The sequence below is a fragment of the Punica granatum genome, chromosome 6, assembly GCF_007655135.1.
Source record: "Punica granatum isolate Tunisia-2019 chromosome 6, ASM765513v2, whole genome shotgun sequence".
NCBI lineage: Eukaryota > Viridiplantae > Streptophyta > Magnoliopsida > Myrtales > Lythraceae > Punica > Punica granatum.
This window is the reverse complement of record NC_045132.1, coordinates 21199147-21226392: the sequence shown is the minus strand read 5'-3', so window position 1 is coordinate 21226392 and position 27246 is coordinate 21199147. Positions and strand designations below refer to the sequence as shown.

The following is a 27246-nucleotide window of genomic DNA, read 5'->3' as shown; positions in this document are numbered from 1 at the left end:
TCCTAGTAAGATGTGGTGTTTACCAGTGGGTCGAACTTAACTGAGCAAGCCTAATAGGATTAGGAGTTCAGAGGCATGTAGTTGGGCATCGATCTACAAGATAGATTTGAATAAAGGAGTTATTCACCCAACTAATCAAGAGTTGCATGTGATGCAATTGGGAAAGTGAGTTCCCTACCTAAATAGCCAGTTTTGGGTGAATCAGCCCTCGCTGACTCAGAGCTTGGTGAGATATGGATCTTAAAGTACTATGAGAATGATATTCTCTGAATCAATGTTCAGGGTCATTGATTTGATATAAATAGTGGGAGCAATATTTAATAGAGTCCTCATTAAATATTGTAGTGTCATAATACTTATTTTGCATATTTTTTGTGGTAGTTACCATGGCAGGGAGCACCTCTAGTACTTTCTGTTTGCGATCCGTCCTTGATAAGGACAAACTGTCAGGGAATAATTTCCTTGGTTGGTATCGAAACTTGAGAATTGTTCTCACCCAAGAAAAGAAACTATATGTCTTAGAGCAACCTCTTCTTGCGCCACCACCTGACAATGCCCCCCAAGCTGAGAAAGATGCTTATAGTAAGCATCATGATGATGCCGTAAACGTCGGATGTCTCATGTTAGTCACCATGGACTCGGAGCTTTAGAAGCAACATGAGAACATGAAGGCGTACGATATGATCGTGCATCTCAGGCAGCTCTATCAAGAGTAGGCTCGACATGAGAGATTCGAGATCTCTAAAGCACTTTTTCAGGCAAGGTTGACTGAGGGTAGCCCGGTGGGTCTTCATGTACTCAAGATGATTGGGTACGTCGAGACTCTGGGAAGACTGGGATTTCCTCTGGGTCAAGAGTTGGCCACAGATTTAGTCCTACAGTCGCTGCCCAGCAGTTATAGTCAGTTCATCATGAGCTATAATATGAATGACTACAATAAACCATTGCCTGAACTGCTTAACATGTTGAGAACAGCTGAGCATGATATCAGTAAGGGGACATCTGTTCTAATGGTCCAGGGGACCAAAAGAAAGGGCAAGGGCAAGAGTAAAGGCCAGAGGGCTAAAGGTGCATCCAAGTATGACTTGGGTGCGTTGAAGCCTAAAGCCAAGGTGGCAAAGAATGATTACTGCTTCCATTGTGGCAACACTGGACATTGGAAGCGGAATTGTAAGGTATACCTAGAGGAGTTGAAGAAGAAGAAGAAGGGTAGTGAGACTTCTACTTCAGGTATCCATGTTATAGAGATCAATGTATCTACTACTTCTACATCTTGGGTATTAGATACCGGGTGTGGTGCTCATATTTGTGGAAATATGCAGGACCTAAAGAACAGTAGATCGATGGCAAAGGGCGAGGTGGACCTACGAGTTGGAAATGGAGCAAGAGTTGCTACATTAACTGTAGGGACTTATCACTTAGTTTTGCCTACTGGGCTAGTATTAGATCTTAACGACTGTTATTATGTACCTGCTATTAGTAGAAACATAATATCTGTTTCTTGTTTGGACAAGAAGGGATTTTGTTTCACTATCAAGAACAAGTGTTGTTCTATGTACATGAATGATGTATATTATGGCAGTGCACATTTAAGTAATGGTCTGTATGTTCTTGATCTAGATACGCCTATTTATAATGTGGAAACCAAACGGCTCAAATCTAATGATTCGAACCCGACTTACCTCTGGCATTGTCGTTTAGGCCATATTAGCGAGAATCGCATCTCTAGACTCCATAAAGATGGATTACTGGACTCGTTTGATTTAGAATCGATCGAGACATGCGAACCTTGCTTAATGGGGAAAATGACTAAGGCCCCTTTTACCGGAAAAGGTGAGCGAGCTAGTGATCATCTGGCTCTCATACATACTGATGTATGTGGACCAGTGAACAAGCTTGCTAGAGGTGGGTATCTCTACTTCATTACATTTACTGATGATTTCAGTAGATTTGGATATGTGTATTTGATGAAACACAAATCTGAATCCTTTGAAAAGTTCAAAGAATTTAAGAATGAAATGGAGAATCAGTTGGGTAAGAGCATTAAAGTTCTTCGATCAGATCGAGGAGGTGAATATTTGAGCTATGAGTTTGCTGACTATCTTAAACAGTGTGGGATTTTATCTCAACTGACTCCACCTGGAACACCACAGTGGAATGGTGTAGCTGAGAGGAGGAATCGAACTTTATTAGATATGGTTCGATCTTTGATGAGTCATGCAAACTTACCTGACTCCTTCTGGGGATATGCTCTACAGACAGCTGCTCTCATATTAAACAATGCTCCGTCGAAATCAGTTGAAAGGACACCATATGAGATGTGGTATGGGAAGCGTCCCAAGATGTCTTTTCTAAAAATATGGGGTTGCGAAGCTTATGTGAAGAGATTGTCTTCGGATAAGCTTGGCCCTAAATCGGACAAATGTTACTTTGTGGGGTATCCTAAGGAAACTCGAGGACACCATTTCTATAATCCCATCGAGGGCAAAGTGTTTGTCGCTTGAACTGCGGTATTCCTTGAGAAAGAGTTTCTCTCCAAAGGAACTAGTGGGAGGAAATTAGAACTTGGGGAAGTTCTACCACAAAATGACATTGACCAATCGACGGGCGATGTTGCAGAACAAGTACCACAAGTTGTTGTGGCACAATCTTCTACACAGGTGACACAGGAGCCTCGTAGGTCTAGTAGGATACGTCATGAGCCTGAGAGATATGGATTTCTCGTGACTCAAGACAATGACGTATTGCTCATAGATAATGATGAGCCTACAACCTATGCGGAAGCCGTAATAGGCCCTGACTCTGAGAAATGGCTGGAGGCCATGAGATCTGAGATGGAGTCCATGTACACTAACCAAGTATGGACTTTGGTTGATCCACCTGAAGGGGCAAAACCCATTGGGTGTAAGTGGGTCTTCAAGAAGAAGACTGATATGGACGGTAATGTGATTACCTTTAAGGGCCGACTTGTGGCAAAAGGTTTCAAACAAGTTCATGGTGTTGACTATGACGAAACTTTTTCCCCGGTGGCTATGCTTAAATCCATAAGAATCTTGCTTGCAATTGCAGTTTATTATGATTATGAGATCTGGCAAATGGATGTCAAAACTACTTTCCTGAACGGGAAGCTCCTCGAGGATGTGTATATGACACAACCTGAGGGTTTTGTCGATCCACATAGTGCCGGAAAGGTTTGTAAGCTACAACGGTCTATTTATGGGCTGAAGCAAGCTTTTAGGAGCTGGAATCTTCGTTTTGATGATGCAATCAAAGAGTTTGGTTTCATTAAGAATGAAGATGAACCCTGTGTTTACAAGAAGGTTAGTGGGAGCATAGTAATCTTCCTGGTGTTATATGTAGATGACATACTTCTGATAGGGAATGACATTCCTTCCCTACAGTTTGTAAAGACTTGGTTGGGAAGGTGTTTCTCTATGAAGGACTTAGGCGAAGCTACCTACGTGCTAGGTATCAGGATCTATAGAGATAGATCGAGGAGACTGCTTGGCTTAAGTCAGAGTGCATACATAGATAAAGTGCTTCGGCGCTTTAGCATGCAGGATTCTAAGAAAGGGTCGCTGCCTATGTTACATGGCATAAGCCTTTCGAAGGCTCAGTGTCCTTCTACTCGAGAGGAGAGGGACCGCATGAATAGGATTCCATATGCGTCGGCTATTGCATCCATCATGTATGCTATGTTATGCACTCGATCCGATGTCTCGTATACTTTGAGTATGACGAGTCGATACCAATCAGATCCAAGTGAGAGACACTGGATCGCAGTAAAGAACATCCTTAAGTACTTACAAAGGACTAAGGAGATGTTTTTGGTATATGGAGGCGAAGAAGAGCTCGTTGTAAGAGGTTACACCGATGCTAGCTTCCAGACCGATAAGGACGACAGTAGATCGCAGTCAGGGTATGTGTTCTGCCTGAATGGAGGTGCTGTGAGTTGGAAGAGTTCCAAACAGGAGACATTAGCTGACTCTACCACAGAGGCCGAGTATATTGCTGCCTCTAACGCTGCAAAAGAGGCCGTTTGGATCAAGAAGTTCGTGACAGAACTTGCTGTGGTTCCTAGCATCGTAGACCCAGTGGATCTCTATTGTGACAACAATGGAGCCATTGCGCAAGCTAAGGAACCCAGGTCTCACCAGCGATCCAAACATATACTCAGGCGCTTCTATCTCATTCGCGAGATCATCGACAGAGGAGATGTGAAGATATGCAGAATACCAACAGATGAGAATCTCGCAGATCCACTTACGAAACCTCTTGTGCAGCGCAAGCACGAGGCTCACACTAGATCTATTGGCATAAGACATGTGCCAGATTGGCTCTAGTGCAAGTGGGAGATTGTTGGGAATTGGTGTATGCCCTAGAGGCAATCTATAATCAGTTTTGTAATATGATATCTATTTCATTATAAAACGAGGCATATCTGTTATTGTGTAGATTGCGCTAAATATGATTTTACACAATAATGTCCTTGGAATAGTAGGTTCAATAGGCATCAAGTGTGACTTGATTGTGAGATCCTATAATTACTGAACATTATTCCTAAATGTCCATAGTCAAAGTATTATCGTTAATTAGGACAACGGTAATACGGTTAGACTAGTGTGAGTGTTGATTGATGACCAAATCTCATAGGTCATGGATATGGAGATATCAAATCACACCACATGTATACATTAAGAGTAATGTGTATTGGACTGACCCGCCATGAGATTGCTACATGGGTTGTTACGTGACTGTCATTAGCATATCTCAAAGTGACTATAGTGTAATGGTCCTTTGACTTAAGATCACCATGGATTCCTACGTGTAATGTCGTATATTTTGATATTGTCAAACGCCACCGTAACTGGCTGGTTATAAAGATAGTTATTGGGTATGCCACAAAGCATGGAAAAGAATGTGAGTGACCAAGATAGGATTTGTCCCTCCTACGAAACGGGAGCGATATCTCACGGCCACTTGGTGGTTAAGTCTAAAAGTGTATGCATACCCAAATGAGTCGATATAATGATATCGAGCTCATTTGCTTTGATAGACTTACCCGGTAAATCAAGAAAGAGAGATATTAAGCCATACAAGAATGTCATCGACCATGCCTTGGGCTCAATAGAGATATAGAGGACAATGGATTATATTACACGGTAATATAGGTCACGAGATTCGTCGAGAAATTGACTTTCCGATTACTTGAGTAACAGTGATGCATTGCTAGATGCCGCTCACTGTTTATAATATTGAAATAGAGATTTCGATATTATTATCAACGTAATTGGGAACCTACAAGGTCACACACTACGACTAAATTGACGAGATATTTTGAAATAATAAAAACGTCTAATTGAGATTAGATGATTTATGGTGCGACCGATTAATCGGATATTTAATGAGATTAAATTTGTCGATTAATTAGACTCGATTTATTAGATTAAATGGACCAAAATTAATGCACGATTAATACGGTGACACATGGCTTTTATGTTAATAGACATGTGTATGGACACATGTCATGTGAGGAGCAATTTAATGCTAATCCCACATCGGTGGGAACTTCAATTTTGTTCCCCCCATATTGCTTATATAAAGGGGATAGTGTGCATGTACTGATATATATAATGTGTGTGTGAATGTATGCATGTATGTGTGTATATGCATATACTTTTATATATATAAAAGCACACACATATAATTATATGTGCAGAGACATATATGTGTGCGTGCATATATGTGTATGCATATAAAGTATAAATAATTTGAATTGAATTGTTCAATTCAAATTAGGTCCATTAGTCTAAAAATTTCGGGTGTTGCATCGGTATTTCTTTCGAGTATTGGTCGCTAGCACCGCCGATCTCTAAAACTCGTCGACAAAGTCGGTGTGGATACCAGTAGAGGCGTCACGCGTGGGACGCTCGGTCGACAACTTTAAATATTCCAGGTACGCTTTTATTTACTCTTATTCTTCTAGTAGGTCTTGGAATTAGTTTCACGGGTAGGAAATTTTGAATTTCTGTTCCTTTTCGCTTCCGTTGACCCCGTGGAACTAGCATAAGCCTCATGTGGTATTTAACCGTTAAGAGCAGGAATTATGCAGTATGAAGAATAACTGAGTTTTGGTTAAAGATCATAAGGGATTGCCTACAATGTCCATTCTACCTTGAACAGACCTCTGGGGCAACACAAATCTGAGCTTTACCACAACACAACCTCAGCTTAACCAACACTACATCTCCTACAGACCGAAATCCAACCATATCCAACCAGCACCCTTTCACCATACAGATATACAACCAACACCCTATCACCATATTCAACAAGACAACAACAAAGACAACAACCAAGACTACATTTCCTATGCAGCACACCACAACACAACCTCAGCTTTACCAACACTACATCTCCTATAGACCGAAATCCAACCATACATATACTACAAATCACTTCCAAACTGATATCCGTATAATCATATATGCAAAAAACACTCATATTGATATCCAAAGATGTGCGAAACACTTGATATCCAACACTTATATCACACTGATATCCAATTAGAAATTTTATTTCATTAGCAGTCAGATGACTCGGTACAAAGTACACACATACTTGCCAATACATAATTTACAGCCCAACCACATCCCAAACAAATTTCCAACCATAATACAGATGCAAATTGCAAAAATAACTACCCTAACATCACAACGACTATGTCGGTGCTTTAACTCCTCCTCCAATTCCTTCATCTTCAATTTCAGGTACTTCATTTCCCATTCAGAAGAGGAAACTTCCTCTTCAGCAACAATTTCTGAAATCGATGCTTCAAAGGGATGGTCAATCCAGCTGAAATACCCACACCCCCCATTATCCCGGTACCTTGGACATCCGACGAATCTTCTACCTGGGTTGTTTGCTGTCCGTGAAATCTTCTGTTGAAGACGCAATCCGCATCTACAAACACCTGCACTGCTCCCAGACAAGGTGGCAGATTCCCTTGAACCACAACTCTCCCCTCTTCGGGCCTTTACTCTAGAAGTTTGCTGCCCTTTTCCACGACTCATCACCGATTCCATGACGGGAATGCGTCGGGACAGAGTTCGAAGCTCGATCAAAGGGAACAGACACTGGTCTTCGATTTAGGGCCCAGAGGACTCAGGAGGGGATTAAGTTCAGGAAATGGGATTCAATCGAAGGGGATTCAAGAGGGGATTCAATCGAAGGATTCAGAAGGGGATTCAGAAGGGGATTCAATCGAAGGATTTAGATGTTAGGGTTTTTCGGGAGGAGCTGGTCCTTGAGTCGGGAGAGAGACGACTGGGACACGAGAACTAGCTGGAACCTGAAACGCAGACAAACACAGACAGGAGCAAGAGGGCGACTGACTGGAGGATCGGCACCGGAATTTCCATTAACATCAGACAGTTCCACAGTACGACACAAACAGTAACGATCGCGAAAGTGGGAGCCGCAAAGTACCTGAAGAATCTGTATCTCTTCGCGCAGGACGAGTAGAGTGGAGCCAAAGTACCTGAAGGCTTCTTGGATTCAACCGAGGGGACGAGCTGCGTTCATGAGGGAGGAAGAAGTCGATTTCAGGAGGGATGTCGATTTCAGGATTCGATTTCAGGAGGAATTTCGTCGAATTCAGGAGGGAGAGGTGGATTTCATGATTAGGAACGAATTAGGGTTTTGAAATTTTGGGAATTTTACTCGGGTAGAACCGAAGGAGAAGCTGGGTGCCGGGTTAAAATTCAAGCCGGGTCTTCCGGAATTCGGGCCGCCCACACGCGTGGAGTCAGGCCGTTAGCGCCACGTCGACACTTAACAGCCAGCTGGCGAGTCCGTTAGCACTGTTGCCAACTCCGTTAACGGGGGTAACGGATAGGACCAAAAATGACACTTTTTCCAAACTTATAGGACTTGTTTTTTCAAACTGAAACATTTATGACTCAATGTCAAAAATCGGCAAACATATAGGACCGATAATGTCATTTTCCCTACATAAAAACTAGCCGACTATCCGTTTTGTGCACTTTTTTGATATATTTTTTATTCACATTTGTACTAAAATATTTTTAAAGATGAACATTGGAATTTAATCGTTTGATTTATGGAAAATTCCTATTCTTGTAGCTTTAATAAAAATTCATAATAAACATATATATATATATATTATATAAGAAAATTAGGGTGTACTAATGCATGCAAGTATAAGAAAGTTCCAGATTGATTACTCCTAATTTCATTAGTGCGCCCTAATTGCATTATATTACCGTATCTTGTTAGATTATATTTGTTTGAAGAATTTAAGTTTCAAAAAATATTTGAGAGATAATCATCATATCTTATGAATTATATTTATTTGTAAAATTAAATTTCAGATATTTCTAAATTAAAATAAAAATTGAGAAAAGTAGAAAATTTTATTCAACAATTCAAGCATAGTAAGATCAGGTTACCATGTCTCCGTTTTCATATATAATATAATCTATATATGCATTATATAAATTCGACAACACCATAATAAATAGGGGTAGAACAATAAATGTCATTATAATTTATTATGTTGCATAGAAATTAAGTAGTAGTAATTGTAATAATAAATAAATAAATAAACTTGATAACACCATAATAAATAGGAATAGAACGGTAAATGTCATTATAATTTAGTATGTTGTATGGAAATTAAGTAGTAATAATAATAATGATGACGATGATGTTAATAATGATGATGATAATAATAACAATAATAATAGTATAAATAAACATGACAACACGCTAATAAAAATATATAAACTTGACAATACCCTAATAAATAGGGGTAGAATAGTAAATGTTATTATAATTTAATATGTTGTATAAGAATTAAATAATAATAATAATAATAATTAAAGAACATAATATTTAATAACTTCTCATAATATATATATTTTTTACAAAATCTGTGCAATGTATGGAGTCAATAACTGGTATAATATATAGTCCTCTCTCTCTCTCTCTCTCTCCGGCCCGGATTCTTTCTGTTCGGCTGTGCTGTGCTGTGCTGCTTGGGCAAGACAGACAGACGGACGCCGGAGGGAAGGACTTGGCGCCGTCTGCTGTCCTGGGTATAAACTAAAGGTCGAAACGTTGCGTTTTGGTGGGCTTTCAGCTGCTACATAGGCTTAGAGGCAAACCCAAAGGCTCTACCCCCGCAGCCCCCGTTGCCTTGAACTCGGATGTCGCCTTCTATGGCTCAAGGCGGAACCGGGACCTCCTCTCACTCCCCTCAGCTGAATGGCTTCTCCTCCAGCAACAACCCAAAAGCAAACTCCTTTGCAAGGTCCGATTCCATGCTCCTTCACCAACCAAAATCTTCCTGCTAATGTTATTAGAGTACCCAAGTGGAATACTGTGAAATTTTTCTCTTTTTTTGCTCGAAGGAATACTGTGAATTTAGTCATTTTATTTGTTCGATGGATAATGATTGAATGCGAAGATACGGCTTTTCTTCTCCTTTGGATCTCGAGAAGGACAAGAAACAGTCAGAAAACTATGCTGGATATAGAAAAATGAGGACTTTCTAGTTTGTTGACTATACCCAAGCGACCAAGTTTGGTCGAAAAGCGGATATTGATTGATGTGTTGTTTGATTGTAATGTAGGAGGCAGAAAATTTCCCAACAGAGGAGGTCACTCCCGATCGCTTCGGGTAATGTCCCGTTACTCTAGTTATTTGTTTTGATTTTATGTGCTTTTTTTGGATAATAATTCCTTTGGATTTTTATGCATTAACCTGGGTTTTTGGTTTTTTTTACTTTCCAGTGGAGAGGAGACTAGTTGAGGAGGTGAAGAACAATGACACACTGATAGTTGTTGGCGAAACTGGAAGTGGAAAAACCACTCGTAAGATTCCTAACTCGCAATTGTTGTTTCTAATCAAAGGCAATAATTTGGGCGTATTCCTATTTGGTTTTCTGAGTTCTTCTATGAATGTAGAGTTACCGCAATTTCTATTTGATGCTGGGTTTTGCCGTGATGGGAAGACCATTGGGATTACTCAACCACGGCGAGTTGCAGCTGTCACAGTCGCCGGACGGGTGGCTGAGGAATGCGGGGTTGAATTGGGTCAGAAGGTTGGATATTCTATTAGATTTGATGACATGACTACTGGTTCGACAAGGATCAAGTACATGACAGATGGGTTGCTTCTCCGGTATAGATTCAGCACCTTCCTCTCCAAACACTAGAATGTTTTAGTTTATTATTTTGAATGAGATGTGAATTTTTCCTATAATCTTTAAACAAGAATGAAAGTTTGGGTCTATGAATGAGAAGGCACTCATGTTGTGAAGTAAGCTGTTTGCAGTGATTTGAACTCGGTTGCACAGATTCCACATCAGATCAATGGTATACCTGATAAATATGGATAAAACGTTCGCTTTATATTTTCCAAGTTCAAGCTTTGTTATCCACCAATAAGGTAGTGAGATAATCTGGATAAACCAGAGACTTTTATAGGGCACAGGTGATGATGGATGCAACTCTCAAGAGGAGGGGTAGTTTGGAAGTTGTGCATGTAACTAATGTTAAATGTGATCGTATAATTAATTAATTATGGCTCTTGATTGCATTCCTTATGTATCTTATGTCGCACCTGCAGTGAAGCATTGTTGGATCCATATCTTTCCCGGTATTCTGTCCTCATTATTGATGAAGCCCATGAGAGAACTGTCCCCACTGATGTGCTGCTGGGTTTGCTGAAAGATGTCCAAAAGACAAGGTTGAGATCTATAAATGGGAGAGAGAGTAAAAATAAGAATCCAAATTCTAACAACGAGGAAGGTGCACAATCGAGCATCTTTAAGCCCTTCCAAGGCAGAAAGCTTCCTCCATTGAAGCTAATTATCATGTCTGCTAGCTTAGATGCACGCATTTTCTCTGAATACCTTGGTGGTGCTAAAGCTGTTCATGTCCAGGGCCGGCAATATCCTGTTGAGATATTATATACAGCTCATCCTCAGTCTGATTATTTAGAATCAGTCTTGGTCACTATATTCCAGGTTGGTGTTTCAATGTTAAATTCCATGGATAACTTTAGTTTATGCAAACTTGTTTTGAAGTCCTTGGTATGCTATGATGAAGTTGAGTTTCAGTTTAGTGTTAGTCGATCATTGGGTTAGATGCTAACTTTTTCATGCTTTTATGATAGAATCTGCTGGTGTTATCATATTCCTTAATTGGATGTTGCTTTATTAAGTTCATTCTGCTTGACTGATCAAGTTGACTCTTGAGTATTTGGGACTGTCATTGCCTTTCTATACTTATCCACGTATAGTATTTTGCATTTTCAGGTACATCTGAATGAGGGTCCTGGTGATATCCTTGTATTTTTGACTGGACAAGAGGAAATTGAATCTGTTGAAAGAACTGTTCATGAACAGCTCCGGCAATTGCCTGAAGGGAAGCGGAATATTGTGACTTATCCTATTTTTTCGTCTCTTCCTTCCGAACAGCAGATGCGTGTGTTTGCACCAACTCCAGCTGGATTTCGTAAGGTAGCTTGATGGTGCATATGGCCTCTTCTGAAATGCATGTGTTACACCAGCTTTATCCCTTAATGGGCCAACCCGGCTTGACTGGATTAGTCGGGGCCCAATTGGGCTTTCAAATACCAGGGTTCACATTGAAAAAAATGCATGTGTTAACACCTGTCTTTATTGCTCCCTCTTGCAGGAATTGGCTGAAAAAGAATATTGAGAAAGATTATCAACTTCGTAGGAGCCATTTAGCATTACATTCTAAGAATTTTGTCATGTTGTTAGCTCTAACAAGATAAATTTCTGTGATGACATAATAGTGCAATGAGACAAGTAGTATTATTTTGATGAAATAACATTTTGATAGAGTGGCCTGATGATCTTTTGTTCTATCTGACTTTGATATACGTGTTTCATATGTTGTATTCTTGAATTTTCTTATTATGGTTGATATAGAAAATAGTGCTACTATTAATAAAAAGTTGTGATTGTATGTTTCAGGTGATTCTGGCAACAAATATAGCTGAAACATCAGTAACAATTCCTGGGATCAAGTATGTTATAGACCCTGGATTTGTGAAAGCACGATCTTATGATCCCAACAAGGGAATGGAATCATTGATAGTTATTCCAACCTCTAAAGCACAGGCTCTTCAAAGAAGGTAAACTTGCTTCATATTTTTAGATTTGTTTTGAAGTATCTCGGTCTTTACATTATTCAAAGATCCTGGATTTCCGAAATGCAGACAGGACATTTCTAATCAATTATAACATTTTGTATGCAGTGGTCGCGCGGGACGGGAAGCCCCTGGTAAATGCTTCCGCCTCTACCCAGAGAGTGAATTCGAGAAACTGGAGGACTCGACAAAACCAGAGATAAAGAGATGCAATCTCTCTAATGTCATTCTGCAGCTCATAGCTTTGGGTGTGGATGATGTTCCTGGGTTTGACTTTATTGAAAAGCCATCCAGGTACTTTTCAGTGGGTAGGATTTGTTTTAATGCTTTGCTATATTTCAAAATTTTCATAACCTGTGCATTGTCATGTATGTTTCAGGCATAAATTGATTTTAATGTGTAATCATCTTATGAACTTTTAAACAGGATAGCTATTGTGAAATCTTTGGAGCAATTGTTTTTGCTGGGAGCTTTAACGGATGAATGTAAACTCTCTAATCCTGTGGGGCACCAAATGGCGCGGCTACCATTAGATCCCATTTACTCGAAAGCAATTGTCCAAGCTAGTAGTTTCAATTGCTTGGAAGAGATGCTGATTACCGTTGCAATGCTCTCAGCAGAGTCAATATTTTATAGTCCTCGGGAAAAGTCAGAAGAGGTACGCCACTTCATTCCAGCCTAATGAGTAGTATGGTTTTATATCCTGTTTTAAGTTCTTAAATGGTAAAATATCGCTTTTACCTGCAATTATCATTGAACTTCTATTTCCTACTGGTTGCATGGTGCAATTTTTTTGGTACTGTAAGTAAAAAAGGGCATGGTTTTTCTGCTCTTACTTTTAGGCAAAAACTGCGATGAAATGCTTTGCTAGCCCAGAGGGTGATCACGTCACTTTGATCAATGTATTTCGAGCAGCAGATGAGTTCTTGGAGAAGAGGAAAACAGTAACTAGCAAGGATAAGGATGACAAAATTCTAAGAAAATGGTGCAAGGAAAATTTTATCAATAGCCGTTCTCTCCGGCATGCCCGTGACACTTACAGGTTTGGAATGGTCATTTGTTGTATTTTGTTTACTGATAGTACATTTCTTATCTGCGTAGGGGAGGCATAAAAAGAGAAAATCTGTTGGTTCCATTTCTCCTATTGCACTCAGGAAGCGTCTTTGAACTACTCTATTTGGTTTCTATTTCACTTTCTTCCAGGCAGATTCGAGGGCACGCAGAGCAAATGGGTCTTCATTTTGCTTCATGTGGAGATGACTTGCTTCAGTTCCGCAGATGCCTGGCAGCCTCCTTTTTCCTGAATGCGGCTCTGAGGCAGCCTGAAGGTGCATACAGGTACCTATCAGCTATTCACTTATTTCTGTGCCCTCATTCACTAAACGGGCAGGACAAAAGAGTAAAGAAAAAGTGTCTCGAAGCCCCCTAAACATTTGCACTGGAAAAACAGGGCCTTGGCAAGCGGGCAGGCGGTGCGAATCCACCCATCTTCTGTATTAAACCAGACAAAAGCTGACTGTGTAATTTTCAATGAGTTGGTCCAAACAAGTCAAAAGTATATCCGCAGTGTGAGTATAATTGATTACTTGTGGCTGACTGAGCTGGCTCCGCAGTTTTATGCAATGGCGAAGTAAAGCCTTGGGACAGGTACATGATTACTTCTTAGATTCTCATACAATTTACTGAAAATGTTATTTTTTCCTATAAGCTTAATCATTTGTTTTGGTTTATGGATTTCCTGTTACCATGGGGAAATTAGCATGTGTTGGTTCTGCTGATTGAAATCTCACTCTAATTCTGCTGAGCAGATGAAGTAAAATTGATATTTTTTCTTCAGTATATATCACAGTTAGGAAGTTCTCTTTCTGCTGCGACCTTAAGTTTACTGGTCACTGATTTGTTATGAACTTGCCGCTCTCTTTTTTTAATCTTTTGGAATACTTCGTGTGGTTTTAACTTGGTGACGGTTCTTCATGTTCAGTGTATTGATCCGTTTCCTACCCAGAGGCACTGTGATGGAAATTCTTGTCATCCGTCAAATCTCAACTGATTATCTTCAAAAAGAGTGGTAAATCTGATTAATGCAATGCCTGGAGAAATGAATTTGTGACGAGGAGTCTTCGGGTAACAGTTGGCTGGAAACTTATTGGTAGGAGAATTGGGAGAACGTGACAATTGGAATTTTTCGAGCAGCACCTGCAGTGGGAATCAAAAGCTCACTTTTGGGTTGTCTAAACAATGAATGTGAAGAGCTCCATCTTATTTAAGATCGATCCCATCAAATGAGAGCCGAAGAATTTGCAGCTTCAGTTAGTTTACCCTCCCCCCGAGAACTTCTATATATTTCTACAGGATAAGTAGTAGGTCGTGTTGAAGCGGAAATGCAAGTGTTACAGTTCATCAAATCGAGAAGGACTGGACCATGACGAGGAGCTTGAAGCCCATCCTGCATCTGTTATAATTATATTGGAAGTGATTATTGAATAGCTATCCAAAGGAAGTATGCTTTACTACACGTGACATGCAAGATATGAGTATCCTTTGTATACCCTTCGTGACAATAGTTGAATAGTTTCGCCTTTGAGGGCAACAAATTCTCGTCCCGGTTAAAGACGGGAAACTTCTAGAGATCGGTCGATTGCTGTCCACTGGTTCTGGAGAAGTGACATGCTGTCGATCTACGAAATGGAATCGAATCTAACTGATAAGTGCATCTGTTATTAATCCTCTGCTGCCCGCGGCCGATGCCGATCCACTTATGATAATATTAGAGGCAACTGTTTCATGGAAGGTCTCTTCTGACTAGTCCAATTGCCTGTCCTTTTCAAGCTCCCTATAAGTCTTACAATAATGCTGCCATTTTCAAACCGAGCGACATAAAAAAACGGATTTAAGGTCGTCTTTCTTGTGCTGTGCCTTTTAATAATATTCAAGTCAGCAGATTAAAATTTCATTATCCCCCGAAACTGCACAGAATCGACCTGTTTGTCGGGCAGAAATCCAATATCTTGCATGTATGTGTGTGTGTGTGTGTGTGTGTGTGTGTATGTTCACACACATACATAGATTCACTCCCTCTCCATCTCTTCGGTTCTCGTTCCAGAATTTTGCACAGACAAGACTTACTGAGAAGTCTTCTCGGCTCGATCTGAGCTACAGATGGGGAACGCGATAGCATGCTTCGCCCCTAAGGAGATCACGACCACAAGGAGATCACAAGCCGACTACGGGAGCAGCTTGTTTTCTCGTTCTACATCAAAGAAGGCCCGTAAGAGCTATAAGGAGGAGCAGGACGCGGTGGTCCATGAACAGGCACTTGCGGCGGTCTTGCTGTTAAAGCAGTACCACCAGAGGAATAACGGTAGCTTGACGGATCGTCTTCCCCTCAATTGCTCCAATTCGGTCGTGTATCCTTCTCCTGCGAAGAGCGGTATCCATAAGCAGAGCTTGACTAGAAGCTCGACAGCTAGGCAGGCTTCGAGCTCCGATAGTTCCGCCACCCTTATCCCAAGAAAACCTGATCAGCAGGCGAAACAGGTCCAAATTTGCTTCCCTTCCGCTCGCACTCTACTGGTTTGAAGTGTTCATGTTTAAATTCTGTTTTTGAACTCATCACTAAAACTCGATTCGTGAAATACAATTACTTCTCCATCCATGGCGAGTTGTTAGCCGGCAGATATAGCGTATGTTCATCATCGTCGTCATCATCATCGGCATCATCGGCATTCAAAGAAGATCGGGCAGCATGCTTACATTTTCTTAAGTGGATGTGACATCTTTGACTGAACGCCGCCGGCTTAAGACATATACGTGCACATGAATTAGATTGGGAATGATATCATTGGCATGCATTATTATATCTACCTCGTTTCATAATAATAATTTATGTAAAAAAATAAAAATATTTGAAATATAGCAGCAGTCCATATAGAATGTCTGGCTAAATTTGACTAACAAGAGTCAGCACTAGCCGGCCAACCCAAACACGGTCACACCTAAAAAATTGTATGGATAAAAGATTTGCATAGTATTTTTCTTCTTTGATGTTTTAAATTAACGTGATTGATTAGGCTGTGGAGATTGATGAGGTTGAGACCAGGCACTTTGTTCTGGTCCATGGAGGCGGGTTCGGGGCGTGGTGCTGGTACAAGACCATGACTCTCTTGAGCGAGGCCATGTTTAGGGTTGATGCCGTGGACTTAACCGGTTCCGGAGTCCATCCCTCGGACCCAAACTCTGTGCAGACCATGGAACAGTACGTAAAGCCGCTAGTCGACATCCTCGACAAGCTCGGAGACAAGGAGAAGGTCTGCACCTTCACTCTCTCTATCTATAACTCTCTTGTTCTCGAGGAAATTATTAGGCAAACTTAAACCATCGTAGTTATGAAATATTTCTTGGAGTTCTACTCCATTAACCGAAAGTGATATCCTATCATATCTATCAGAATCGAATGGATCGGCTGGGGCCCGTCCCGGTTTTGGAAATCCTTACAGTCCTCGGGGACGATAATGAACCTGAGGAATCTTTCATCTTTCATTACTGAATGGCACGGCTCATTAACATCTTGCAGGTGATCCTAGTGGGACATGATTTTGGGGGAGCTTGCGTCTCCTCCGTGATGGAACTCTACCCATCAAAGATTGCGAAAGCCATCTTTGTTGCAGCATCAATGCCGAAGAATGGCCAGGGTGTTCTCGATATTTTTTCACATCAGGTAACGTATCTCTGATATTATCCCGAACTCGGAATTCGCCTAGCTGCTGGTCTGTTTTCTTAGTAATCCAATCTTCATTCCTGATTATTTGCAGGAAGGCCCGAGCGATCTAATGAGACGGGCGCAGGTGTTCCTGTATGGAAATGGGAAGGGTCAGGCGCCGACTGCCATTGATCACGACAAAGCCCTGCTGAAAGACTTGCTGTTCAACCAAAGTCCTGCAAAGGTAATTAGCTCGACTCCATGGAGATCAACTCCTAATGATCGGGAAGTGCTGAAAACCGTAATGATCTGTAATGGTCTTTTGTTATTGTAGGATTATGCTTTGACGTCGGTGTCAATGAGGCCGATCCCTTTTGGACCAGTTCTTGAGAAACTCTCGCTCTCAGAAGCAAACTATGGATCTGTTCGCCGGTTCTACGTCGAGACTCAGGAGGATTGCGCGATCCCTGTGTCGTTTCAAGAGTACATGACCGAGACGAATCCACCAGAGAAGGTTTTCCGTCTCAAAGGCTCCGATCATTCTCCGTTCTTCTCGAAGCCTCAGGCTCTGCACAGAGTCCTAGTAGAGATATCGAAAATCCCCCCGAAGCGGGAATGAAATGAAATCCGCATTGCGGCTTTGTTTTGATGCAGTAATCTTTACTCGAAAGCAATAGAAATTAAAACTCAGATTGATTCAGATCGAGAAATTTCATAAGTAAGAACTCAATACACAGCAAACAAGTGTAAACCCTAGAAACTGACAGAGACGATCACTCGCGATCCTTGAGGCGCTCGACGCGCTGGTTGAGCTGCTCGATCCGGACGACGAGGTGAGTGACGGAGTAGAGAAGCCAGTAGAAGAGGAGGGCCGCGACGATGAGGAGGGCGTTGCGCTGGCTCTTCATGATGGACTTCTGGTGGCGGAGGTGCTCGGAGGGAGTGCAGGATTCGCCCCCGCACTTGGGCCGGGTCTCGTACTTCCAGTAGATGTCCATGAGGAGGAAGAGGCAGAAGGGGACCACGGAGAGGAACGGCTTCAGGAGGTTCCGCGTGACGGCGACGAGGCCCTTGCGGAGGCCGTCGAGGCCAGGGATGGTCAGGAGGAGGACCATGATCGCCTCCGCCGCGGCGGCGTATCCGAGAACTACCCACTCGAGCGCCATTTTTCCCGATGCTTCTCAGAGGAAAAGGCGGTTGGATCTGCGATCGCTGCAACTTCCGATCGGTGATTCGGTTTGACTGACGATTTATATATAAGTACTATTATAGATTGGCGTTGCACGTGGCATTTGTTTTCCTAACAACGTGGAAGCATTATCTAGTGACAACGTTGTACCATATCAGCAGTGACGGGTGGTGACACAAACCAATCGAAATTTAACACGTGTCCCAGACTTGCTTCATCAGCAGCTTTGCTGGGCAATTAACAGCAGCATCCATTCACTCTAACGTTATGACCGCCAACTCAAAAAATTTGCCAGCCCCGCCTCGGCCCTCAAACCTTGCACTTCTTGCAGTCGACCTTGTTGAGATCACCCGAGAATGTAGAGAGAGAGCTTCTTCCTCAAACTGGCGACGCGAAGATAGTCTTCCTCGTTAAGAGTCCTTGCCTGAGCTCCCCATGGACTCCACTGGAGTTGAGCTCTGGCAAGTCGGACTGGTTACATGCACCAAGGAATTGCCATCTCTACCGTCTGCAAAAACAATGGAGAGAGAGAGAGAGAGAGAGAGAGACGACGCTTTCTCTCTCTAGCTGCAGCTTTCTCCGTTGCCGAGGCGGGAATCGGGAAATTCTGTTAAGCTGGCTGCCATTTTGAAAATTTCAAATCTTTATCCGGACTGACGACGTTAGGGTGGATGGATGCTGCTGTTAATTGCCCAAGAAAGCTGCTGACGAAGCAAGTCGGGACACGTGTTAAATTGCGATTGGTTTCGTGTCACCACCTGTCACTGCTGATGTGGTACGACGGTGTCAATATATACTTTCTCGTCTTCCACCGGTGTGTAGTGCTCAGGCCGGGCGCATCAGCATGATATCGATATGCTAACGTTTCATCGGTGCTTAATGTCGAGATCCAGCTATGGATCTACAGATGGAGAGCGGAACGGTGAAGTATAATGTTAAGGGGTCGGGTTATGCCATTGCCAAGTCTCTTTCTCTACAGGTATGTACTAGGTGTCTCGTGAGTCTGTGAATGTTGGCGTTCGAAGTTTGGGTTTTGGGGGTCAGAAGTCGTGTTTTCCTTCAGCTAGGTTAGGAAAGGGACTCAATCATGGCTCCTCTATATGCCTTGCTCGGTCCTCTCAGTGCCGGCAATATATACCAGGGATGGCGAACCTTGGAGGCATGAGGAGTAAGGCAGCGCCACAGTATTCCGGCAATAGCGCGCCTATTGTCTGTTCTAGTAGCTCCCTTTACCTTCTGTATGTTGATGACATGATATTTGAACTCCGTTCAGAGAATGATTCGCCTGAGTGAGGCCAGGTTTAGAATTGACGCCGTGGACTTGACAGGTTCAGGATTCCATACCTCAGGCACACACTCCATTCAGAGAATGGCACAATACATTAAGCCGCTAGTTGACATCCTCGACAAGCTTTGAAACAAGAAGAGAAGAAGCTCATAGTACGTGAGGGATTGTGAAAACCGTAATAATATGTAATGGTTCTTTTCTTTTTCTGGGATTTTGCTTTCGCATCCTGTTGATGAGGCACATTCCTTTTGGACCTGATTGCCGGTTCTATGTTGAGACTCGGGTAGATTGCACGGTTCCTTCTCCTTTCAAGAAAAGTACACGACCAAGATAAAATCCACAGAAAATGTTTTCCTTCTGAAAGGCTCTGATCATTCTCCATTTTTCTCGAAACCTCGGGCTCTGCACGTAAAGTCCTTGTAAAGTTACCAAAAGTTCCCAGAAGCAGAATTAAATCCTCATTGCAGCCAGGTATGATGTCACAAACTTTCACATCTTAGCTAACTTGAAATTCTTTTGCCCGGGGAATCAGCGTCTACTTATACAGAAGTTGCGAAGGGCAAGGATCCATATCTTTACTAACAGACCAAGCAAATTTCGGCTTTGCTTTGCTAAATTATCTTATGCCAAAGCAATAGAAATCAACCTCAGATCGAGTTAGTTGGAAGGGCTGTCCAATAAATCTAAGGGTTCGATCAAAGATAGAATATCCAACCAAGATGTTCCAACGTAATTTGACAAGAAACTGGAAAGCTGCAGGGTAATAAAGGCAAGTCAATGACTACAAAGGAGATGATAAAAAGATAGCCAAGCTTCGTCAGAAGAAAAAAAATGAAAGATCCAAACATCTCAAATCTAGAATCCAAGAAAATGTTCTACATTGGATGTTGAATATAACTTACTTGAAGAAAAGATCAACTGGAGACATTTTTTTCTTCCGGCTATCTTGACCTCTCTCTCTATCTAACCGAGTATTACACTGTTCTACAAGGCATATTAGCTCAAGAATTGTCAATAGTTGAGGTAAAGCGTGACCATTCTGCAATTACCATACGGGAGTTTTAGTCTCCAGTCCTTTTGCTTACGGCTTAAACCTCGACCTTTGCTCTGTGGGTCCCTGTTCTCCTTAACATCCGCTAACTTCCATATACAGGTTCCTGAGTCTGTTTCAACAGAATCAAGAAAGAAAACTCCTGTTTTTTCTTGGCTGGCAGTTGCTCCATCTTCAATGTAGTTCACCCTCATAGGCAAGTCCTCGAACCGGGACAAGTCGTCTGGTACTTTTAACAATCTCTCAGCACCAGGGGATGACACCTTGTAAACAAAAGAAACATTAGTTAGATATGCTCCAGCTACTGATTTAAAAAGTTTGAGCTTGCCAGATCAAGTTGTAGCAACACATCGGAAAGAACAATAAGAATTTGGATGACAAGAAGGATTTGAATTAGTGGAGACAAATGGGCAGGTGAAAGGATAGTTTGATCCTTCAATGAAATCTTGAACTTCTACAATATATTGAATTCACGGAGGGATCATAGTTCATTAACTGTTAAATAGCAACAAATAAAATAAAATAAAAAATTCAACTGTATAAAGGGAGGGCCGACTGTTTAAGCAATGACCACCTCCAGTGCTAAATTCTTGGGAATTTTTCCGAGGGCTCCGGCTTCATCTAATCTCTTTTTGTACTCCTGACTATAGCCCTCAATCTCCTCCATGCTGGGACAGCCATACCTGATTAAAACCCGAAAGTGCACTTTCAAATCACAAACTTTCTACCTCCAAAATCGATCAGACAGACATTCAGTATTATCAGCCAACATCAGGTGTAAGTCAGCCTTTAGAGGTAGAATTGGAATGTCTCACTTGTTTGAGAGCTTGTCAATCCGTGAATAAATGTACCCATGAGAAGTAGTCTTGAAAGCAAAGAGCTCCAAATCATCACCAAACTGAGAAAACACTTCCCGAGCAATCTCAAGAGCTTGCTCACCCCATGGGACATTATTCAAGACGATTCCTCCTCCATCCCCTCCATCGCCAAGCTACAACAGTTCACAACTAACATCAAAATAGTGAGTTTTATGTACAGCACAAAAAGCTTTAAAGGGAAGTACCGAACCTCAGGTTCAGCCTCCTCCTCCTCTTCCTCCCACTCTTCAGCAGTTTGTTCCTTGTCATCCACTTCATCTGCAAATCTGAAATTGTTATAATAGGTTATGGAGGACCTCACACGGAAAAATCACGCTGCGTCCCCAAATGTGATTTTCCTATCTAGCGTAATAAGCACCAAAAATGATCTATTCCAGTGTACCGGAGGAAATACAGCATTTTCAATAGAAAAGTTTCTGCGATGAAAACACAACACTGAAGAATCCCAACCTTCCTCCGAGAACAAAGCAGACCATTAGCATCCCTCAGCTAGACCAACTCAAGAAATGACTTTAACGGTAATGCTTTCCTAACATTCGAAGGTACAAACTAGCAAGTCGCATCAAGTGCTCCAGTTGATCGAAGCAGCTCAGATTCAACAAGACAGTAACATACTGCTGACCCTAATACAAAAATTGCTCTTGTGCTTCATCAAACAAAGGGGCTTAGACTGTGGTTGATATACTCCATCGAACAAGAACTTGGATTTCTCTTTCGTTATTCACAGGCAAAGAAGGAACTTTGATGTCGAATCCTAAACACTCGATATTCCCATGTATCCCATTAGAGCTATACCATTGAATTCAGTCTGTTGCATCGATTTCTTCTAACAAAAACTTGGCAAATGCTTCTGCAAGTACTCTATGGGAAGCGCATCATCAATTAACTGAAGGGGATACATTTCTTACCTGAAAAAGGGTACTCTTGAATGTCATCCGCATCGTTGGAGGAGCTGGCCTCTGTACTCAGCGGCCGACATGCGGCGGCGTAAGAGGAAGAGAAGCAGGAGGAACTCGAGGGAACACTGACAGAGCTAAATGGAGCAGGGGAAAAACCGGGGCTTGTGTTATGATGTCGCGTCGAGAACAATGGAGCTGAGGAAGAACGGAGAAGGGCCGAGCCGGTGAAGCGGCAGCGAGAGCGGCGGCTGAGGGAGGTGGTGGAGTTGAGAAGAGAGCTGAAGAAGATTCTACTCAGCACGGTCATTGTTGGGGTGCAGGGTTCGGGTTCTTGAGGTTTTGGTGAATTAAGGGGCCGAGGCCCGACAGCAGCTTTCGATGTTTGCCGATGATATTTCTCGTATCTCTTATATATTTAAACTTTTTGAGGCTCTTGAAAAATAATACATTTCTCCTTTTTTGGGATTTTTTTTTTCTCACTTTTGATCAAAAAATAATTTGACGAAACACCCCGACGCAGAGTGCAATCAAACTAGGCTGCTCAAGTTATGTTGGCCAAGTCTGTTAATGGTCCACATTGGTTAGGAATTAGGATTAGCAATCCATCTAAGGACAATTGGAATCTGAATTCTGTTGTTCTGCTTCTGCTGTGAAATATATGATCAGATTCTCTTATCTGGTCAAGTAAAACGAGCGCCATGTGGGGAAGCATTCCGAGCGAATTCGAGGAACCAAAGAACTCGTGCAAATTGTTCTACTAGGTCCACAGCTACTATAAAAGCTCTTGTAGACTCGTTATGTTTATATCCATATTCCGAATCGGCCTCGACTAATCCATGTCCAAGTCCGATCTGTTCTCTACAGTTTTAATTCGTGTTTCGGTATGTGTGTGTTCGTCTAATGTCTTCAGTAGCTTCTTTGCGGTTGGGTTGAGATCAAAATCTTCAGAGCCCATATACATAACATTACTTACTTTACTCGGCCCGCTTGGCCCATTTTCGTCCGCTGCCGGGTCTGGCCTCCCGATCTCAGTGACCTCCTCCGATCATCGGCCGGTGCAATTTCTTCAGCTGCTGCTGCCCCTCGCTTTGTCAATTTCCCAGCTGAATTGGAAAGAAGTGACGACCTTGCTTCGCCCTCTGCCTCCTTTCCCATGAATCCATCACCTTCATCTCGATCCCGCCCGATTCCCTCCGCCTCTTCTCTTTTCATCGTAGGCCGCCAATTTCATCTGCCTCTTCCATGCTGGATTAGATATTTCGCATATTGGAATATGGTTTTCGATCCTCAACTATGTGCGACTGGGATGCAACGGTTTCGCATTTCTCATTGCTCGGTGATGGTCGCCAAAGCTGCCAATTGGATTCGCGGGTGTGATGCCAGTTGGGAATGTGCGGAGTGAATCAGGGAAGTTAGATGAAGAGAGAGGACGCTGAGGTGACGAACAGGGGAGAAGAGGCAGAGGAAGGAGAGGAGCAAGCTTGCCCCTGTCGGATATGTTGGTTCAGTATTGATCGATTTGCAATGGCAACGGAGGAGACAAGTTTCGATCTTTCAGTTGGGAATGGGAGCGCAATGGGTAGATAGATCATAGATAAGCAATTCAAAGTACCTCCCTGATCTCGGCTTGAATGGAAACTTGCAACTAATATCACGGCGGATCAGATCGGATATTGATTTTCAAATGATGGAGATAGAATTGTGTCTGGCATCTCAGTTCATATATCGAGTTTGCGTGATTTGTGTAGTGTTGAGTTTGCGTGACTTGTGTGATAAGTTGTTACTATGATATATTGAGTTGTATTACCTGTTTTGTCAACCTCAGGTCATAGCTATGATAGGAGGAGCTACGGTCCACCTGAACAGGTGGCAGCAGGCAGCCGTTGCTGTCGGGTCGGCAGTGGGCGCGCTGCTCGATCCACGGAGGGTGGATCTTGTAGCTGCTCTCGGAGAGACTACTGGGAAACCTGCTTTCGAAAGAGTTCTTGAGAGGATGAAGAATAGTCCTGAAGGCCGAGAAAGACTAATTTCCGCAGCTGTTCCTCTGCTTTGTATGTCTATCGGATCAACATATGCAATAGAAAGCACACTGAGTGGTTTCGTCTACACACAGCGGAGCTATTTGTAGCTTCTCCACTGTGTTTGGAAGGTGATCATTGCTGTGTTTATGCAGCAGTTGAGGCCTCGGAACTTCTAACGATCTGTTATATGCTCGACCGCTCGTTAGAATTTTTTTTGGTAAATAGACTGCTGAGCATGTAACGTGTATGATCTTCAATGGTCCATATCAACTGTTAGTCACATTCCTTAGTTCTTCATGTCTTCCTCCGTTTGTTATGCTGATAGTATTGAGCATATGACAGCATCTCGAGCGTCTAGTCCTTTTTTCCTCTATATCGCCGCTTCTCTTACTGTGATAATTCGATACTGCTCCTTATTAAACTGGTGCCTCGCTAATGCATGCAGTTCTACTAGAAAGGCCTCGTGTAATAGCTTCTAAGGTGGGACACGCATGGGACTTACCAGAGAACACCTTTGGTGCTTCATATGCTCGTTTCATGGGATCCCGGACCTTCTCCCCTGATGACAGGCCACCAGTCCGATTCATGGACACGGACGAGCTGGCCTACGTGGCCATGAGAGCCCGCGAGGTCCATGACTTCTGGCACACCCTTTTTGGCCTCCCCACGAACTTGCTTGGCGAGTCGGCCCTCAAGGTCATCGAGTTCGAGCAGATGTACCTTCCCATGTGCCTTCTTTCTGTCATGGCAGGCACAGCTCGGTTTAATGAGAAGCAGAGGACGGTTTTCTTCCGGCACTACTTCCCCTGGGCAGTTCAAGCAGGTGTTCGGTGCACCGATCTCATGTGCATATACTATGAGCGGCACTTTCCCGAGGATCGCGAGGATGTCAGGAGGAGATGGGGGATAGTTCCTGCTCCAACCATTCTTAAAATAACATCCGACTGATCTTCCTCTCCCTGGCCTAAGAACATCTTGGCCCCTGAAAGGATGTACATTGGTTTCATAGATATGCTTCTTTCTTATAATCCACGACAGAAATGCAAGATTTTGTACTTCAGAGTTGTTTTCTGTTGGCATATGTATTACGAATATCTATCTGATTGAGGTGCACGCAGGTAATTTTTTAAAATATTTTTACCTTTAATTAATTTTTTTCTATATTTTTTTATTTTAAAAATAACAATTCTTGAGCCAAAAAAATTATGGTCTTGTTTAATTAAATCCGGTTCTGGTTTGGGATTGATTTACTCTCAGGTGCAATCGAACGTTGCCGAAAAGATGTACGGTGGAAAACGTAAAAAAAAAAAAAGAGTAAAATTACAATTGAGAAATCTTCATCTTTATATTAAAAAAATATATGGATACATGTATGATTTAAATTTATATTTTATTTATTAAAATTTAATTGTTGTAATAAAAATAACTGTGGTGGTTATTTTTTTTGTCAATCAACATATGATAGTTATTTTCTGCTGTCTAACATCATAGAATAATCCATTTTTGTTTTCTGAATAAGCAATATCTATCAAGTTGCTATAGTAAAGGCGATATTGTTCAAAATTTCATTAGTTTCTTTTTCTACAATACTAACAAGATGTTTGGGAGGTTTTAAGGAGGGAGATGGGAGGAGACGAAATGGAGGAAAACGAACTCCTCTATTTGTGAGTAATTAACAAGGGAGATGAAAGGAGAGGAGTGGAGAGAAAAAAAAAATCATCCAAGTTAAAAAAAATAATTACAATGAGAGTTATATAGAAGAAGAAATATAAAATATATGAGTTCTTTCGAATTTTTCCAATTTAAAGAGTTAAAAAATTCCTAACAATGGAAAGAGTTAAAAAATTCCTAACAATGGAAGAAAATGGAGGGAGAGTATTTCTCTCCAAATTCCTCCTTCTCCCTTCTCTATCCCTCAAATAAATCTTCCAATCAAGGAAAACACTTTCCCTCCAAATTCTCTCCTTCCCTCCAAAGCTAACTCCCGCACACACCCTTACTGCACCAAGACTATGACCAGATTAGAGGGAGTAAAGAATTCTGAAATTCTAATCCTACATTCGATGAAGAACGGATTGGGATTAGGATTGGGATTGGGATTGGATAACATGTAATATTAAGCAAGTAATTCTAGATCACGTTTGGTCTACTGAATAAAAAGAAGTTTCTGAAATCTGAATCCTACATTTGATGGAGATGTGATTGGGATTGCGATAGGATTGGGAAAGATATAACACTAAGCAAATAAATAATTCTTGGGGAGGCGTGGGTTAAGCCATGATTGGATATAAGCCATGTCTTTGCGTCAATTTCGAAACTTGCCATTGAACAATATGGAATGGAGAAGAACGAAGTGAGAGACCAACGAGACGGTGCAACCGTTGCCCCAATCTCGTTCTTCTCTCTTTCTTCAAGTTAAGAGAGAGAGATGACTGTGGGGCTGTGGGCCCCCGGCGTTAGCTACCGCCCACGCAAACGCGCCCACACACACACATATATTTATATATAATCAATGTGAATTAGATCAAATGATTCAACACTTGCGCCGCTTAAGTAAATTTTCGAGTTCGAGTTCTTGTGATGCAAAAAAATCAATGCTGTGAGAGCTTTACTCTTTAGTGGGTCGATTCGGTTCGACTGAATTAGTCAAATTACAAATTAATTTTTTTAAGAAAATATTAAATCTATATATTTGTATAATAAATTGGTCATATCTCCTTTATATCCCGATCCCAAACTGAGCGTACATCAAACAATTTGATATTTGATTTCCTAATGATTTACTACAACATGTAATCTTCCACTTTCGATAGAAGACTCATAGGTTTAATATATCAAAATAAAAATTTTAAATACCTAATAAAGGGGTACAGGTAGTTTCACTAGATATCGAACTTAAAATCTTTTGATCGTTAGGCTAGAGGTGCGTTATTGCGCTATACCCTCTCTTGATCATGTGATTTTCCATTTACTATTTATCATGTTTAGGACAAAAAAAAAGGTTAATTAGTTCT

General features: G+C 41.8%; 5 protein-coding genes across 11 annotated transcripts; 3 read left to right on the top strand and 2 right to left on the bottom strand.

The window, feature by feature from the left end:
• Window positions 1-8972: 8972 nt before the first annotated feature.
• LOC116211747 (pre-mRNA-splicing factor ATP-dependent RNA helicase DEAH10) lies at window positions 8973-14997 on the top strand. Of its 2 annotated transcripts, none has more exons than XM_031546255.1 (13): window positions 8973-9334; window positions 9656-9702; window positions 9816-9896; window positions 9990-10206; window positions 10654-11053; window positions 11345-11548; window positions 12032-12192; window positions 12316-12501; window positions 12634-12865; window positions 13050-13249; window positions 13411-13545; window positions 13658-13854; window positions 14189-14997. In XM_031546255.1, the coding sequence occupies exons 1-12, from the start codon at window positions 9231-9233 to the stop codon at window positions 13839-13841; spliced, it is 2151 nt and encodes a 716-aa protein (XP_031402115.1). In that variant the 5' UTR covers window positions 8973-9230; the 3' UTR covers window positions 13842-13854; window positions 14189-14997. The 2 variants fall into 2 exon arrangements, with proteins under 2 accessions (XP_031402115.1, XP_031402116.1); XM_031546256.1 differs by having other exon boundaries at window positions 8974-9334; window positions 10037-10206.
• Window positions 14998-15133: 136 nt separating this feature from the next.
• LOC116211748 (putative methylesterase 11, chloroplastic) lies at window positions 15134-17606 on the top strand. Its single transcript, XM_031546257.1, has 5 exons — window positions 15134-15744; window positions 16278-16514; window positions 16781-16924; window positions 17019-17150; window positions 17241-17606. The coding sequence occupies exons 1-5, from the start codon at window positions 15367-15369 to the stop codon at window positions 17523-17525; spliced, it is 1176 nt and encodes a 391-aa protein (XP_031402117.1). The 5' UTR covers window positions 15134-15366; the 3' UTR covers window positions 17526-17606.
• LOC116211752 lies at window positions 17587-18154 on the bottom strand. Its single transcript, XM_031546262.1, has one exon. The coding sequence runs from the start codon at window positions 18070-18072 to the stop codon at window positions 17680-17682; it is 393 nt and encodes a 130-aa protein (XP_031402122.1). The 5' UTR covers window positions 18073-18154; the 3' UTR covers window positions 17587-17679.
• A 1260-nt stretch (window positions 18155-19414) lies between these two features.
• LOC116211750 lies at window positions 19415-22604 on the bottom strand. Of its 3 annotated transcripts, none has more exons than XR_004157734.1 (6): window positions 22221-22604; window positions 21503-21570; window positions 21250-21425; window positions 21009-21117; window positions 20286-20697; window positions 19415-19785 (listed from the first exon to the last, which is right to left on the bottom strand). XR_004157734.1 is itself a non-coding variant. In XM_031546258.1 (5 exons), exons 1-5 carry the CDS (start codon window positions 22516-22518, stop codon window positions 20395-20397), a joined length of 954 nt encoding a protein of 317 aa, XP_031402118.1. In that variant the 5' UTR covers window positions 22519-22604; the 3' UTR covers window positions 20163-20394. The 3 variants fall into 3 exon arrangements, 1 of the variants encoding a protein (XP_031402118.1); XR_004157733.1 differs by lacking the exon at window positions 19415-19785 and adding an exon at window positions 20041-20136; XM_031546258.1 differs by lacking the exon at window positions 19415-19785 and having other exon boundaries at window positions 20163-20697.
• Window positions 22605-22906: 302 nt separating this feature from the next.
• Window positions 22907-25364, top strand: LOC116211751 (ubiquinone biosynthesis protein COQ4 homolog, mitochondrial). 4 transcript variants are annotated; one of them, XM_031546259.1, is made up of 3 exons: window positions 22920-23424; window positions 24037-24262; window positions 24678-25364. In XM_031546259.1, exons 1-3 carry the CDS (start codon window positions 23365-23367, stop codon window positions 25178-25180), a joined length of 789 nt encoding a protein of 262 aa, XP_031402119.1. In that variant the 5' UTR covers window positions 22920-23364; the 3' UTR covers window positions 25181-25364. The 4 variants fall into 4 exon arrangements, 2 of the variants coding, with proteins under 2 accessions (XP_031402119.1, XP_031402120.1); XM_031546260.1 differs by having other exon boundaries at window positions 22926-23819; XR_004157736.1 differs by having other exon boundaries at window positions 22907-24449.
• Window positions 25365-27246: the final 1882 nt, after the last annotated feature.

Excerpts from the sequence above, each read along its gene's own strand:
- LOC116211748 (XM_031546257.1), top strand. The coding sequence starts at position 15,367 with ATGGGGAACGCGATAGCATGCTTCGCCCCTAAGGAGATCACGACCACA. Across the intron at positions 15,745-16,277 it reads CTGATCAGCAGGCGAAACAG|GCTGTGGAGATTGATGAGGT; the intron begins GTCCAAATTTGC and ends GTGATTGATTAG. Across the intron at positions 17,151-17,240 it reads TCAACCAAAGTCCTGCAAAG|GATTATGCTTTGACGTCGGT; the intron begins GTAATTAGCTCG and ends TTGTTATTGTAG.
- LOC116211751 (XM_031546259.1), top strand. The coding sequence starts at position 23,365 with ATGAATCCATCACCTTCATCTCGATCCCGCCCGATTCCCTCCGCCTCT. Across the intron at positions 23,425-24,036 it reads CCGCCTCTTCTCTTTTCATC|GTCATAGCTATGATAGGAGG; the intron begins GTAGGCCGCCAA and ends TGTCAACCTCAG. Across the intron at positions 24,263-24,677 it reads CGCAGCTGTTCCTCTGCTTT|TTCTACTAGAAAGGCCTCGT; the intron begins GTATGTCTATCG and ends TAATGCATGCAG.
- LOC116211752 (XM_031546262.1), bottom strand. The coding sequence starts at position 18,072 with ATGGCGCTCGAGTGGGTAGTTCTCGGATACGCCGCCGCGGCGGAGGCG.
- LOC116211750 (XM_031546258.1), bottom strand. The coding sequence starts at position 22,518 with ATGACCGTGCTGAGTAGAATCTTCTTCAGCTCTCTTCTCAACTCCACC. Across the intron at positions 21,426-21,502 it reads AGGAGGAGGCTGAACCTGAG|CTTGGCGATGGAGGGGATGG; the intron begins GTTCGGTACTTC and ends GAACTGTTGTAG. Across the intron at positions 20,698-21,008 it reads CCAAGAATTTAGCACTGGAG|GTGTCATCCCCTGGTGCTGA; the intron begins GTGGTCATTGCT and ends TTTGTTTACAAG.
- LOC116211747 (XM_031546255.1), top strand. The coding sequence starts at position 9,231 with ATGTCGCCTTCTATGGCTCAAGGCGGAACCGGGACCTCCTCTCACTCC. Across the intron at positions 12,193-12,315 it reads GCACAGGCTCTTCAAAGAAG|TGGTCGCGCGGGACGGGAAG; the intron begins GTAAACTTGCTT and ends TTTTGTATGCAG. Across the intron at positions 13,250-13,410 it reads CATGCCCGTGACACTTACAG|GCAGATTCGAGGGCACGCAG; the intron begins GTTTGGAATGGT and ends ACTTTCTTCCAG.